This window comes from Neopelma chrysocephalum, unplaced genomic scaffold, assembly GCF_003984885.1.
Source record: "Neopelma chrysocephalum unplaced genomic scaffold, ASM398488v2 Primary Assembly neopelma1_44, whole genome shotgun sequence".
NCBI classification, from domain to species: Eukaryota; Metazoa; Chordata; class Aves; order Passeriformes; family Pipridae; genus Neopelma; species Neopelma chrysocephalum.
In genome coordinates this window covers 463,760-480,128 of record NW_020897703.1, presented here as the reverse complement: position 1 = coordinate 480,128, position 16,369 = coordinate 463,760, and the positions used below count along the sequence as shown (strand labels likewise).

The 16,369-nt window shown below is 46.3% G+C and overlaps 1 protein-coding gene across 15 annotated transcripts in view; it reads right to left on the bottom strand.

The window, feature by feature from the left end:
* Positions 1–16,369, bottom strand: part of UNC80 (unc-80 homolog, NALCN channel complex subunit) — a 120,662-nt gene that overhangs the window by 15,392 nt on the left and 88,901 nt on the right. For all 15 annotated transcript variants that reach the window (XM_027677983.1, XM_027677982.1, XM_027677970.1 and 12 more), the window contains 10 exons: positions 16,233–16,268; positions 15,702–15,920; positions 12,399–12,599; positions 9,926–10,049; positions 7,512–7,637; positions 5,552–5,675; positions 4,618–4,824; positions 3,195–3,379; positions 2,149–2,314; positions 1,137–1,316 (listed from right to left, as the gene is read on the bottom strand). In XM_027677983.1, coding sequence (XP_027533784.1) covers positions 1,137–1,316; positions 2,149–2,314; positions 3,195–3,379; positions 4,618–4,824; positions 5,552–5,675; positions 7,512–7,637; positions 9,926–10,049; positions 12,399–12,599; positions 15,702–15,920; positions 16,233–16,268 — 1,568 coding nt within the window. The remainder of the gene's footprint in view (positions 1–1,136; positions 1,317–2,148; positions 2,315–3,194; positions 3,380–4,617; positions 4,825–5,551; positions 5,676–7,511; positions 7,638–9,925; positions 10,050–12,398; positions 12,600–15,701; positions 15,921–16,232; positions 16,269–16,369) is intronic.

Genomic DNA, 16,369 nt, shown 5'->3' with positions numbered 1-16,369 from the left:
GTGGCTCAGAATTAATACGAGGCTGGAACCAGAGTTTGCCACAGTGACTAAGTATCTGAGCAATGTAGGAGCAGCACAGTTCTGGGTGGATTGTATGATGTTTAGAAATGAACCCAGCTAAAATAAAGTTGGGCTGAGCCTGGAAACTTTCAGGTTAACTGCTCTTTCTCAAAAGGCAATTCTGCTGTAACTGCACAGGCCTTTCTTTTGAGCCCCCCATTTCCACTCCTTTTGTTCGATGTCTTTGGGGGTTAGCAGTCCTCAAATACAGAAGTGAAGCACTTAAGTTTCGGGCATTAGATAACCAGCCATTGCAGCACCAGAGGCCAGTATCCCTGCTAAAGCAGGGGGAAGCCCAGGCCTGATGCCATATGAGCAGATTTTTCTACCCTGGCTTTCAGTGAAAGACAGCTCAGAAGCAGAGAGAAGGCAAAATTCCAAGAAAAATATGAAACTCAGATGGAACAACAAACCAATATTTCAATCATTGCAAATAAGTCCCCAGAAGATTCACTATCCCATTCCTTCTAAACTGGCACCAGAAAGCCTGTCAACCTCAGAACCTGCCAGCTGCCAAAAAGGGAGATCAAGCTTTTGTTGTCAGTAGGTTTAAGGCTTAACTTCCTCTTTGTTAATTGACACAAGAACAGATATTCCACCCTGTGGAGAGCCACATCTGGATCCCATGCAGCACAAGGACAACATATTTCATGTCAGAGCACCTGGACAGAAGCGATGAGCAGGAAGTATTAAGATCCTGCAGGAATGGGATCCTAACCACAGAACCACAGCCCCTGCCCACTGTTGTGAGGAAGGTCAAAGAGAGGATTGGTTGCCAAATGCCTTGTCAGCACTGTGAGGATTGCATGTCAGCCCTGATCTCAGACACTAAAAATTTGCCTGTGCCTTTCCCTTTTCCTTGCCACAGCTCAGGAGGCAATGAGGAGGTGTGCACAACCCAAGCTGTAACACCATGAATGGTGTAGCAATCACACCAATTTCTCAGCCTCGTGCTCCTGTGGGCCTTGTGTTCACACTGGTACAGGGGCAACTGTTTTCCCCTCCCAGCTGACCTCTGGGACACCAAGAAAACACCTTCACTGCTTGGGGATTAGCTTGAATCAGCAGCCACGTACTTTCTTCATCCTCCTCATCCGTGCGGCTCAGCGTGTCCTGCGAGGCCTGCTGGGAGGGCTCGCTGTCCTGCTCCCAGACCGTGCCGGTGCCCGTGTTGGAGCGGGACATGGTGGCCAGGCTCAGGCGGTAAGCGGAGGTGGAGGTGCCCACAGTGCTGACGGATGTCTTCCCTTGGTAAGCTGTGCCAAGAGGAGGGAAACCAAACCCAAGTCAATGATGGCACTGGAAATCAACAACCAACCAAGCATTCTTGACATGCTGGGCACCTCATTCTGCCCAAATGAATGGGGCAGGGGTGGCAGAGGTGATAAAACACCCACAGCTGCCCTGGCTCACCTCACCTCTCCAAAATCTCTGCTTTTCTTATGCAGTGCAGTTTTTGCAACCTTACTGTTGTATTTTCCAGATCAGCTTCAACATTTAGGAACAAGACAAATTACTGCCAAGGAAAAAAGCTGAAGCATTTCCTTTTGAATTTGTTTTCCTAAGAACAAAACACATAATCCCCTTGCAGTGTGCAAGCAGCAGCTGCCATCTCGTGGCAACAGGAGTGACTGTCAAGGGAGAAAAGTGTGCCCTCATGCAGGAGAGAATTCAGTGCACCATAAGCTCGGGGATGTTGATCTGGACCTCACAGTAGAGAAACCAAGGGGAGAAAGGAAGAGGTAGATCTGCTCCTGCCAGATAATTCTGCACAAGTAGGTTTGGCTCTACAGAGGCTGCACTGGGGTTGGGGTTGCACAAGCCAGTCCCCAGACAGTGAGAGCTGGCTGCTGGGGAACAGGACTCAGACTTGGTGTAAAAATGGGTGCATTTCACAACTAACCTGGACTTCTGTTGGTTGTCCAGTGGCAAGGCTGGGCTGGGCACAGGCTCCAGGGGCAGGCTATCCGGGAGGTGTGTGGATTGCCCCATGCCCCTCCTAGGCAATGGACAGGTCTGCCTCACAAGTAGGGGTGAGCAGCTGGCCAGACTGGGCTGATGGCCCTGAACTCTCCCTGCCCTCCTTACCCGACCCACTGTGCACGGCCTCCTTCAGGATCTTCAGCTCATTGTTGAACTCGGCGATGAGGGAGCTCTTGCAGAGCGGGCGCGGGATGAACCGTTTCTCCAGCTGGTCGGAGATGTGCTGTCGAGCCGTCAGCTCCTCGTGGTTCTCAGCTGGCTGGGCCAGCAGCTGCAAAATTGGGACATGTTAGCATGGCCAGGAAATGGTGCCCAGGGAGCTGGGACTAGTCTCCAGACTAGCTTCAGCCTGCAGCCAGCAGACCATCCTCTTTATAGGCAGGAGGTTTTTGACTCCAGCTATGAGGTTTCCACCTGTCTTTTGGGGACAACCTTATATTTGACTGGCACAGGGTATATGGGTTTGAGGTTTTACATTAAAACCTCACTGGCACAGGGTATATGGGGATGAGGGCTTCCTTATGCTAAGCTCTACCCTTGGACATGAGACAGGTCCCTCCTCCACAATGATTTATTTTGTCCAAGAAACAAGGTAAGCTAAATAAGTTGGAGTACCATGTCCTGGTCTACTTGATAAGCAGGGAAGAACTGTGATTAACTTGAGCCCCAGCTGCCTCAGCCTAGCTGCTGTCTGTCCATCCACAAAAGTCCTGTCAGAAACTTCATCCAGGTCCTTTGTGGCTGTTGGCCACAAAAAATCTCGCAGAAGAGAGATTTCTGGAAGATTTCTGCCAACACCCTCCCAGGCTCAGCACATCCACACTACTTTGAAGTGCTTTGAGTGCCTTTGTTCTAAAATTAAGGGCACATGCAAACACTCTTGGTCCAGCCTACAGTACTTTCCATCCAGAGGAGCTAAGACTAGCTGTACTCCACGGATCAGAACTCCTGGATGACTGGCATACTCTTTAGTGCTGGCTAGGGAAAAGCCCTGTGATTTAGTTTCAAAGGGTTCTCAGGCCAACTAACTTTTGAAAGGTAACTCCCTACATACAGTTCTTCCAGAAGTGCTGTTCCTCTGTTCTCAGCTGGGGAATAAGGGATATCTTGCCTTCAAGGCGTGATCTATCAGCAGCCAAAGCAACTGTTACCTTGCACTGGATGAAGGGCCGAAGGAGCACAAAGATAGGGATCCGTGTTCGTACGATAAAGTCGAGGAAATCCCACAGGGCCAGCCCTCCCACCTTCCGCAGGGCCATCTCTTTGACTTGCAGGCTCAGCCAGTACCACTGGCTGTCCAGCTGGCGTTCAAAGCAAACAAGGATCACCTTCAGGGCTACAGGGGAACACACACCAGCAAAGGGTAGTCAGAGATGTTACCAGTGTCCCTCACAAGCACTGGGGAAGCAATGAGGGGGGGCCACAGTGGGCACAAACCTACACAGGCATGCTTGCATGCACGTGCACATGCACTCCCACACACCTTCAAGTCACAACTGTCCTTTCTATCAGTCTCCAAACGTGGCAGGGAAGAAGCGACCACCCTTCTTGTAATAAAGGCCTCAGGATCAGGACTGGGAGTTCCATTTCCAGAGAAATTTTCCTACTTCATACCTAAGTTCCTCTGTATCTTCTTGCTCTATCTCCCCCTTTCCCTCCCTGCAGAGTTCTCTTGTCTTCCCAAAATTCAGATATTTTGAAAGCAGCTCAGGGTGGGAATACAGCCTTGGCTGATCAGAAAACCGCAAAAATCTTTATCAAGCATATCCACACAAAGAGTTGCCTTGTGAGCAGGTGATTTATGGGGTAATGAAAAGAACCTTTCTGGCAGTGCAGCTACCAGAGTCATGGCCACACTGTAAGCTAAATACAAATATGGTCCAGTAAGCCAGGGGCTGTAGTTCACAAGAGTACAGTATGAGAAATGGGGGATGAACAGCAATGAGGTTCAAAACAATGCTCTTCACTGAAGTATGCAGTGACCAACACTTGGCTCACAGGAGAGACAAGAAGTCTCTCCCTTTCCATGCTCCACTGGTCTGGAACAAACAAGGAGCCCTGGGGATTGGGGGAAGGTTGACTACTCCATCTTTCTTCATAGGATAGCCAAGCCTTCTCAGCCATCATACATCTGTGTCCCAGTTTGTTGGGGCAGGGGTCTAAACCAGTGGTGAACTGCCAATTTTTCATCAGTGTTACCCCATTCCTCAGATATCACCTTTACCTCTAGCTAGCCAAGGGCCAGTGAGGCTGTGATTGTAGGGGCTGACAGGCAGTCAGACTCGCCTTCTGTGGCTTCACTGCTGTGCTCTGGCAGTATGAAAACTGAGTGACTTCTACCTGTGCTGCTCTCCTCCAGCTGCACTGCTGACACTGCTCCCCTTGCAGTATATTCCAGAGATGCTCTTGACTTCATGCTCTGGCCTGGCCCCTTGTTCAGGACAAGTCTTAAAGCATTTCTAAAGAGTTCAATTACCTCCTGCCTCAGATGGTTTTCTTTGGTGCTCTCTACAATCTCGAGCACTCCACTTTACCTCTGTCTCTTCTCAGAGGTCAGCAAAAGCCATCACTCACCCAGGTAGGCAGCCTGGCTGGTGGACTCTGCGAGCCCTTCCCGTCGCAGGTCCTTCCCTGCATCCCCTGGGGTGGAGCAGTGGGCAGGGGAGCTCTCCAGCATAAAATTCTTGCTTCGGGAAGTGCTGATGATTCGAGGTGGCAGGAGGATATTGATAACAGTCTGGAGCAGCAGCAGGACCTCAGGCTGCTCCAGCCAGGGGCTGTCTGAGATGCATTGGGAGGGGAAAGAGAGAGAAAGATCAGGCTACATTCCACCAAAGACACTCAAAAGATCCAGACCCTTTTCAGTTGCAAAACAGGGTGTATCTCAAATGTTCCCTATGCCAAAACTTCGTCCCCCACACCTTGTTATGCTGCTTCTCCTCCTGCAAGCAAAGGCAAAGTTTATTTTAGCACCAACACAAACACACACAAACACAGAGCTATGCAGCACAAAGAAATGTCCCGGTCAGTGGTCTCATTTCCTTTTGGCACTCCCCTGTCCCTTTACTCTTTGCTTTCATTTACAGATTTACCAGTGAAGACCCTTTATAGCAGAAAGCAAGGACCAGGACTTGTGCCAGACAAGTGGCATGGATTGGACAGACTGAGATCCACAGGGGCACACAATTTCTGTGACCTCTGCTCCCCTCTGTGGGTTCTGCTACAACAGATTTATCTCACCCTGCACTCCAGTTTCAAAAGCAGGAGCATATGTGTGTAAGACCTGACTCAAGAACCACGGCACAGCTGAAACAAAGGAAAGAAACAACAACAGCTTCTCCCAGTGGGGCTTTTTTCAGTCTCAGACCCAAAGGGCACTTAGCCAACACACTGCCAGTGACAGAAAACCAAATTAAAAACCAAAAATAAAATACAGAGGGCAGGGAAAGTGCAAACATCAGTTGTCAGAAAAGGGGGAGAAAAATTCCTTTTGTTAAATTAGTCAGACCTTTGCTTCCAGATCCTACTGTGAGCACAAATGGAATCAGTAGGTTTAAAAGCATTCCTTCCCTTCTTTCCTGATTGGTGAATGGGGAGACGACATGGCTTAGGGGGAAATCTTCTTTCAAAGCCTGTGCAGTAATAATAAGAAAGGATTAAACGATTTCATCAGCAGATCACGCACACAAGTTACTGCGGGGAATGACGATCCCCGGGCACCCTGTTTACACAGTGTAACACCAGCATTGGTGACCTGATTGAATAACAAGCCCTCAGACTACTTAGTCAGGAGTAAAAGGAACTCACAGAGTAACACAGGGGTCACCTGCTCTTGTCGCAGGCAAGATGTAAGAAGCCCAGATTCCTAATTCCTACACATCATTAATAAAATCAGATGTATCCCACAGGAGTCAGCTGAGTGTTAGTCCTAAGCTCTGCACTTCTGTGAATGGCATCAGGACCTGCCCCAGGCTATGGGGAATTAAAAAAGGAACAGAGGAAACTGCACAAATGACATAAGGTAAATATCCTGCTGTCTGAACATGGAGGCTATTCCCAAACACATTTTTTGTTCTGCCTCAGTTTGTTCTGCCCCATCATCCTCCCTAACACAAAGAATGAACTCCTGAAAAATAAACAAAATGCACATTTACTTCTTGACACACAGTCAAGCCTAAATTGAATGGTCTTTCACCTTATTTAGAGGAGGTAATACAAATGACTGTCTAGTGACAGCACCTCTGCTCATTTATGGCATCCCAGTTCTTACAGACTTAGCTGTGAAATACAATTCCTCAAGCTTGCAGACTTGGACTGAGAAATTCCAGGAGAAGTTTTCTGATGGAGTGTGAAGTACTTCTGTTTCCTATCCTGCTGGAAGTATCAGGAATTATGACTACTCATGTTTTTCTTGACGTTTGGTTTTCATTACATTTAAAGCTCACAAATGAGTGAACAGGGAGAAGAGGGTAAAAAAAGTAAAAGCTCCCAATACTTTTGAAAACACTATTAATTTGGTATCTGGTTTAAAAAATAAATAAATAATATTTCAGAGAAGGTGAAGGGGGCCCTTTTTTGTTTCTTTTTAAAGAACCATTGCCTCAGAGCTGGAAGAAACCTGTGTCAGTTTGTACCAAAAAGTGCTTTTGTGTCTCATGCTCTGAGCCGGCACTGTGTTTTGGTCCCTTCCCAAGCCACCCTAATGCTCAGAAATACCTCCCTAAGTATTCAACTGGATGTGCCAATGCATACTTAAGCATGCAAGTTGGAGCTAGATTAGGAAATCTGTTCCTTCTTCAAACAGCACTCTGACTAATTTCACGCTAATGGGGAGAGAAAGGGATACAGAGGCAGAAAGACTCTGTAATAGTTATGGCACCATTATGAGAAAGGAATAGTGATGAAATTATCCAAAAAGCCCAGAATGCTTTCTTTTTTATTCTGGATAAAAAGGATGCCATTACGTCAGCAGCTGAAAAGCCAAGTTGCCCTGCTTTTTGTGCTGGCACACTGTGTGATCAGCTCAGGGAAGAGCAGAAGTGCACAAACTCCACTCTCAGTTGCACATGTGGTCCCACAGGAAGACAGGAAGGGTTGCATGGACGTGACCCAAGCCAGGGCCGACTTCCCTGGGGGAGGAGGCTTATCCTAACTCCTTAGATCCTGCAGAGAATCCTAACCTGCTTATCAGAGCCTTAAACAGCATCCATCAGCCAAACTCCCTTGGACTTCAATGGCAGTGTTAAGCTGATGGATGCTTGCTGTGGACTTGGCTCCAACAGATGAATTCTGAGGTCAGCTCAAGTCTTCAAAAAGGAGGGAGAATTTACGTGTTGCTTCTCTTTAATTTTTGGTGTATGTTCCACAGTTTTTGCCCAGCTTTCGCAGAAAGAAAACAGAGCACCGATGAGTTGGTGTCCTCAACCCGAGGCTCTAACAGGCCTGGCCACAGGCCAGGGCAGACACACCTGTATCTGCAATGCTACAAGCCGGACAACAGCTGTGCTGAAGGGAAGAGGTGGTGAGAGATAAGGGCTGAGATGAAGAAGGGGTAATCCGTCAGCCACACTGGAGGGTCCTACTACTCCCATCACCTGCAATACAAACAGAGCACATCACCACAACTGGCTGCTTACAGTTTCACCCATGACATATCCTCCAACATCAGTGAAATGGAGGTGCCTTTCATTGAGCACTGAGTTGGGGTGGATCTAGAGAACCAGCCCCCTCAGTGGTCCTTGCAGGAGCTGGGGCCAGTGAGGGAAAGGAGAACTAGCAGGGAAAGGAAGAGGAGAAGAGGGAACCAGCAAGGATGGGAGGAATGCACAGGTAACCTGGTACATTTATAAATGCACCCAGTACCAGCCTTGAATGACCAGCACTGGACCGGTGGAACAGCTAGAGTTGGAGGATATGTCATGTGACAACTGTAACAAATAAAAATATATCATCAAAGCAAAAAGTCTGCATTGAAACTGGACATCTTTTCCCTTCCCTTGCTGATCTACTTGAAAAATAATGTCCTAAGTCTGACCCAAGCCGGGTTTTGCACAATGTTCAGATTCCTCTCAAACACAGTCTCTTCTCAGGAACTGTAAGCATGATTCATCTCACCTGACTGACCCCAGATGTATGAAGAAGAGTCGCCTGCATGTGACCTCATCGGGAACTACCTGAAATATCAGCACTAGGAAACAGCATTTCTTAGAGGAGAGTTATTTGTACTGTTTGGGATGTGTCCCTCTGGAGGAATTAAATCACAGGCCTGCATATGCCTGTTTCTCTCCATGACTAGAAACATCTCGATGATGGGAACAGGGAGAAGTTACCTGGCAGATGACTAAGCTTATGGGAGATGAATACACACTTCTTTCCCAAATTCAGCCTGGGGAAAAAGCTAGTAACCAGTTTCATGTCACAAAACCAAAAGACAATTTAGAAGGGAAAGAGTCAGAGCTCTTTCTTTGCATCACTATGGATTACCATTGAGATCACCCTTTCCGGATGATCTCTTTTTGGGCTTCTTGATGCAGCTGATCTACACATGACACAGCATGTAATCAGGGTGCTCTCACAGTGCACACAGCTCTGACAGCTAAAGCTAAAATACTCTTAGCAGTAGGAGTACATCTTTTCCTGGTAGCTCTCCCTGATGTTCCCAGCCAGCTGAATGTAAGCATGATGACTGCACTTTAGCACTGTAGAGCTTTCTGGTTTTAGGGCACTGGCTAATTCTTGATGCCCCTTGAAGAGCCTGCTGGTGTGATTCACCCTGCCATGCCTGCTTGCCAAAGTGGAAGTCCATTCCAGATTTGTATTTGAGCTGTGTAGCAACCTCTGCATGGAGCAACTCCATGCAGAGTCTGAGTGCCCAGAGTTGGCTTAGCTCCAGGTAGTTTGAAACTCTGCTTAAACAGGGAAGAAGTCTTACGGACTCTCATAGGTTGAAGCTTCCCTGCCCTTGCAGCAATGAGTGCTGAATGGACTTGAAGGACAGGAACCTGGCAAAACCTGATACTGCGTTTTAGCTGGTGATCATTGTTTTCAAAACCCCTCAGAGCACTGGTAAACCCTGAAAGGTTTTTTTGTTGCTGCTAGAAGTAGTTACAACATTTTTGTTCTAAGGAGAAAATGTTATAAAACCCAATAACAATAAAAATGGTGGTGCAGCTTTTCCCCCTTTATTTGTATTTTTTCCACGTGGAATGAAAGCACAAATGTTTGCCCAAATGGCTGGAGTTACACTGCTATCAAAGTGGGGGCTTGTCCCCAGTGTAACAGCTGCACAAACACTAGAGTCTATCTCTGAATGACCAAGCATGTCTCTGTTGTAACACACCTAGGAGCATAAACTCTACTAGGAGTGGGATCTGAACATTGTACAGTGCAAACCTGTACTAGATCAAGCCAGGGACATTGCAAACAGTGGAGTCAATCCACCTTGTAAACCCTTCTAACTAGCCAACACCCGATGGCCTCTGACAGAGCCACCAGGGCCCTTCCCCCACTGGGGATGGTAGGTACCCCCAGTGCCACCTTCTCCCCGTCTCTACCAGGTGTGTGCAGTCTCCACCACCCCACTCTCCAACTTGCAGCCCTCAACTCTCAGCTCAGTCTGGCAAAGGTGGATCTTCAAAGTGGTGTGTGGGAAGCAACGGAAATAAATCGCTTGACCGCTGCTACCGGTCACTGTATCTCCCCATGCACCACTTCAAAAATGAACCTTGCTGTCTCTAGTGTCACTTGCGAAGTCCCCCTGCCAGGGGTAAGGGGGACAGGTAAAATGACAGGAGTGGGAATGAACTGTCATCTTCAGTTCAGAGAAGTCAACAGCAGGGGGAGGTTTAGTAAAGGTTCACGGGGTTGCCACTTGGCTACTCACCAGATTGACACAGACATTGATCAGAGACCTAAGGTGAGGCAGGAAGGATATGATAGGCTGCCTCTGAAGTGTCAAACAAACCCCTTCAATCAAACTGCTGGCAGGCTCCCACTCAACCTGGCGCCTGCAATACAACAGTAGGTGCTGTTAGCCACGGGCTCCTGCCCCCCACCAGACGCCCGCGACCGACACACAGTGACACCCACGGAGGAAACGCTTCAGACAGCAGAGACGTCCCAGGGAGCACAGAGTGCGCGACAGACGGAAGGTTTTACCCACGCAGCTCAGGAAAGCACAGAGCCACAGAGCACACGGGGCATTTGAGAGACAAGAAACATAGCAGAGGGTCTGTGCTGGTGACAACAAACCCCTAACAGCAGCAGTGGTGAAGCTGCATTTCACTCCCTGACGATTCCCTCCGAAAAGATGAACAATGAAAGGGAGCCCCAGACAGCAGTTTCAGGTGTCCCTGTGTGGGGAAAAGATCTACTGTGCCATGCTACCAGCTGAGAGTGAGTCCTCCATGTAGCTTGTGGATGTTCTCACTGAAAGCCCATCATCTGAGTGCCCTCTGTAAGCTACTGTGCAGTCTGGTCTGCTCTGCCAGAGTGACTCATAAACACAGACTGCCCTAAATGTAAGCTGACCCAGTAGTACAATATTTATCTCCCTCATCCTGTGCAGGAGGGATGATTCATTTCCTATCAGCACCAGTCCTTCATTCCAGGATCCTTTCTTCCCTGACACTTTGCTTTTTTCACCAAAACAACATTTAGGGCTTGTGCCAGATGCTGAAAGGATTCCCCTTCCTAGTCGTAAGCAGGCACAGCGTAGGTAACATCAAAGTGGTTCACACCCTTCATCTCAGGGCCTGACTCTTTGGAGTCAGTGTAGTTCAGAAGCTAGCATCTGACTAAGCACTTTTTGGGACAGAAAGATAAGGCTGGCATAGCTTGTTAGCTCAAGCCTAAACAGGATCCTAGTCAAGCTCCCCAGACTTCTCAGAGACATGTGGGGGACGAAGCGTTCACTACGTGCATTCTTATACAGACCAACATACGTTCATCTTGGAGCATCCACTGTTCTTAGATCTCCAGAACAGTAGTTTCTTCTTGTATTCTTCTTACACATGCACTGCTTCCAACAGACACTGGGTTTGGAGCAGGGTGCCCACAGGAGGCAGCATATAAGACTGTGATGTAAGTACCCCAATGGATGGCTCCTGGGCCCTGGCACCCAGGCCCATCCCTAAGAGACCCAGTGATGGCCCAGTGATGCTTAAATGTAGTATTTGATCCAGTGGCTTTGAGTCCCTTTGTGAACAGAAGAGCAATTTCAGCCAAGCATAGGTACAGGCACAGACAGAAAGAATATGAAGGGAATTTTAATATATGAACATCCATTCAGCTTACATAAAGAGGAAAGATCTTCAGGAAGAGAAGACCCCTTATCTGCCTTTGAGGCAGAAGAAAGTGTGAGCAAGAAAAGAAAGAATGAGCGAGAAGCAGACAAGACATGACAAAGAATCAAACCACCAGGAAGGACAAGTATCAAAATTTCTGCCTCTGAGTTCCCTACAAGGGCAGGAATTTTTTGAAGCAGGTTGTTAGCCAAAGGAAAGCGATAGATAGTGATGCCAGAAAGAAGAGATCACCTCCCTTTTATTTGCTCCATCTTTGCTGGGTACGGATGATTTACACTGGGACCTAATTCTGATGTTCTCTGACATGATTTGGCTTCTCAGCTGAGACTGACAGCAAAGGGACTGATTCAAGCAGTTTAGGACATATCCTGATGGGGGTCACTAAGACCAATGACTCTTTTCACTCAGATCACTGCAAAATTTACAGGGCTGAGAGATTTTATACTATGCAGGCTGGATTTGTACCACTGCCTCCAAGGTGGGAATACTCCATAGTCAATATTTCTTGAAATGGCCAAAGCCTGTGCCATAATGCCGCTGTGTGATGCACCAGGCTTCCACTAGCCCCTGACTTGAAGCAGTTGATGCAGATCTGTGCCCTTTACTCGGGAGCACCCAGAAGCTACTGCATAGCTCCAGACTATTTTTGTCTTTACAGTGAACATAACAGTACAGCCATGCTAGAAATACTCTTACTACAGTTTAACTTTCCAGTACAAAATAAAATTAATCTCCTCAACTCACAGCTAAAATAAATAAAGAGGGCAGCGAGATGGTAAAAATCTGAAGACTTATTTTGGGGAAAGAAAAATGAGATTTCTGGAAGTTCTCTCTGTAGTTCTCAGTAACCACATGTTTCTTTTGTTACCAAAGAAGACACAACAAAAATGACAACATAAACATGTACAGAGATAAAAACACCTGTTAATTTTCTGACACGTTGTAAAGATTCGCTGCCATGTGACAGCTTTAGCCAGGATGACATACCCACACTTCAAGGCTTGCAACATCAGAAACGGACCCCCGTGGGTTTGCAGCGTACCAGCTCACCTCAGAGTAGGCATCTTGTGAATTTTATTGAACATACGATCCAATCTCTTTAAGATGAGGATAAGGGCAGGTCTCACCGCCTCGGCCGTCCAGTCGGTGATGGGCAGCATCTCCATGATGTAGCGCCGGAGCCCTCGGCTCTCCATGGTCTGTGTGTCGTAAGGGGCCAGTTTGAGCAGGGAATGCGCGATTTCCGCCAGCCTGAAACCGGGGAAATCAAACACAACTTGCGTTTCTCCACACGTGCAAACGAACCAACAGGCAAATCTTTGGCAGCCTAGTAAAAATGTGCTGCTATTAAAACTCTTAGACACGTGGTCTCTAAACAATCTGTTAAGATTGTCTTGCTGGAATCACTGTTTAGGAACACATGAGTGGTCTAAAAATTACTTTTACGTTGACATTAAATGCACCGAAGGAACATGAGGAATCGCAGATTTGTGTAGCTAAAAACAAAGTATCTGAGCTGTCAATCAGACTACAACATGGCAAATGCCTGTGAAATACAGACCCGAGAAAACCTATTTGTCAATATTCATTAATATCAATATTATTAAAATGGATTTGGTTTGGTTTTGTGCTTGTTTTTCAGTCTTACTACTGTAAAAAGTCTCACTGTGCAATTTTCAGGTGTTAAATTTTAAAAATAATGTGTCCGTGGGTTTACACAACATGTCCTTTGTAGGATTACTCCCTGCAGCTTTGATTTGTTTCTCCTGACACCTCTACAGATTGTGTTGCTGTTGCTTCTTCTAACCCTCCCAGATGGCCTTGCCGATGGCATTTTCTGTGTTGACTATGAAATATCATGGCAGCATTTAACTCACACTTGCAGTTTGACAAAGATCTACTGAAATACTTGAATGTTTGTGGCAAACAAAGACTATAAATAAAGCTGCATCTACTAATAAAACGGATAGAAACCTGTATACTCCCTGAAATGGACTTTGTAGTGGATGATTACAATACAGTCTTATCCATATTGTGGGGGAGTTTTCTGAAATGCCTTCAACTAATGGAACATATCTCTATTGTCTTTATAATCTGCTTAGCAATATCAAGGGCAACGAATTCTTCAGATTAGCCAAAAGTCCTATAAAAGTTTTTCTTTATCCACTTTATTATTCCTTTTTACAACTACTTTGTCCTACTATGGAGTAGGTCTGTTTTCTTAAACACTGTGAAATTTAAATTATCATTTAATTAAGCTTCTTGCTGGCAATGTAACGTGGCAATCAGTGATACATAATGGTATATGAAAACTTCCTTATGTGTTATAAAGTGTGAGATCCATTTCATCTGATTTGAGAGGTCAATCTCAATTAATCTTCTAGTTCTGTTCATGCAGAAATAAGGAACCTGGGAAATTCTTATCTTCCTGAAATACTGGCATAAACAGCTCATTGGATATGCATCTCCCTTTTTCATTGGGTCCAAATAGATCTTTATGACTTTTGCAGACTAAACATTTAACTTCTAAATGGCTAAAATTGGGTGAGATTCAGCCTGTCTGAAGTGACTGGCATATTATCTTACTTTCTGAAGCCTCTGAAATGGCACCTGTCAGCCTCCCAGGACCATGGCTGTCACATCACATTCTGATAAGTCTGCTCTCTAGGTAGAACTCGGTTTTTTACTCCAGTGGTTAAATGTGGTCAGTCATTTCAATGATACTTACAAGTTTATGTAAGAACCATGATGAAGTTTGCTTTTATTTAAGACTGTCTGTGATTAAGCACTTCAGGTTCCAACCCCAACAAACAGATATTTCTAGCACCTCCAGGAGATTTCAGAGAATCAGAGCACAGCTCATTATCTGCTGCAAATCAACCCCTTGGTTTTACTGCTGTAACCTTTGACCATGAAAGACCTCTCTTGAAAAGAATGCAGTATTTGCCAGTTGCAAGTGTAAAAAATGTGAAAAACTGACAAAAGAATTGGGTCAATTCTCTTTTGTCCCAGTTGTTGGACAAACTTCTCAGTAGCAACTTATGTTATTTTGTGTTTACCATGAACAGCAAACTCAGAGAATCAGGACCAAAGAGCTTAGGAGGCTCTACTCCCAACTTCTTCTAGGTCAGCTCCACATGAAACTTTGCAGTGAGCGTCCAGCCAGCAAGCTGGGCTCAGTGCTGCACCTTAATAAAAGACTTGTGCACCTCTTTATCCTGTAAATGCCTTCTGCCCCATCCTCCCCCCAGTTTCAGGCACTTATGGAGTGCTTGCTCTGCCTTTCTTGCTTGTTAATTGCTGGTTCTGATGCACTGAGTCACAGGAGAAGATATAGCTTGTATTCAGCCAGCTAGGCAGTCTCTCCAACCCCTGCCCCCTGTGGATACAGGTTTATCTGCTCTGATCTTCACTGCCACTGATTCCCATATATCAGATAGGCTTCCATGGAGCTATTTCAGATGGGGGTCTGAATGAGACCAGAGGAGAGCTTAAGAAACCCTCCTTATACACAGGCAGCATCAGGTACAATCTAAGGGACATCCAAAACAACCTCTGCATGTTTCAGAGAGCAAAATGCAATTACACTACCAAAAAGTGATTCCATCTGCTATTATGAAAACTTAAGAGCTAAAAGAAGGGAATCTCCCTGAAACAAGCAAGTAAAAGCAGAATGCCAGTGTGTCCTGGTTAGATTGGCTGGGACCAATTCATCACTGGATCGGTGTAACCCAAAACTGTGTATTCTATAGCCTCCCATGCCATTTCCCAGAAACTGTTGTCAGTAGAGGCCTGCAAGGTGGGAAGATGTTCCTGTCCTCATACCCTTTTATGGAATTCCCCGCTCTGATACCCTTTTATGGAATTCCCCTCCCTGAGGGAGGGACTGAGCACCCTCATGCCCTTTTATGGAATTCCCTGCTCTGAGGGAGGGACTGAGCACTCCCGCCTGAACTGGAGAATATATAAACTGGGAGTTTCGGAACCTTGGCACCACTCGTGGGATCCAGCGGAAGACTGCAGACCACCGCTCTCAACCAGACTGAGACCACCACCCTCAACTGGACTGCGATCACCACTTTCTGACCAGACTGCAGCAGCTCTCCCACCAGCAGGTTTTTCCCCTCTCCCTTTACTTTGGACTCGGGGGGTGCCAAGGAACACCACTTTTGTTCATGCCCCAGGGTGCTGGGTTATACATTTGGGTTTTGTGGGTTAAAACCAATTGTCTGCCTGTATAATTGTACTTATTGTATTATTTTAATAAACTGTTATTCTGACTTATAATCTCTCTTTTGAGTTGAGTTCATTTCCCCTGCTGGTTAACTTTTAAACCAGCACACAGTGGAATACCTCATGTGGGACTTCACATCCAGCAGCTCCAGAGAAGTCACGCGGGGCTCGCCAGCCAGATTCTGCAAAATCTTCAGCCTTGGACCACAGTGCTTGTAAAACTCTGTGCAGATATTCAGCAGTGACTCCCGTGGTCTCCTGAACTCCTCTCTGGCAATTCGTTCATCCAGCTCCTCTCGGGGAAGACCCTGGCCCTCCTCCAATATGTGAAGGTTCTCCCTGGAGAATATAAAATGAGACAAAGTAGGAAGTGTTATATGCAGTGGATCAGCAGGGATAGATTATAACAATGTCTCCATCTCATTTTTGCAACAGGTGCTTTCTGCTGCAATTGAAAAGTAGTTGCACCTGCAATTAAAAAAACAAAAAAGGAAAATTATAATATGCAAAGTCATGCTAAAAATGTAAATATTTTTCTGTATGCACTATCCTTTGCTACCCTCCCCTGAAAAAAGACTGCCTGTCACAGCAGCAGTGCATATAAACAGTTCATTATATGTCATGGAAGACTGTGCAAAGATTTTACTATACCTGATAAAGTGTAGTTTGGTTCCCTGTTCAGGGTACCTGGGAAAACAAACAGGGAAGTTTTAAGCAGAAACTTAGTAATGTCTAAACTGTGCCTTTCTGAAAGAAAGTGATACTGTTGTAGCCCAGAGGTTTACTCA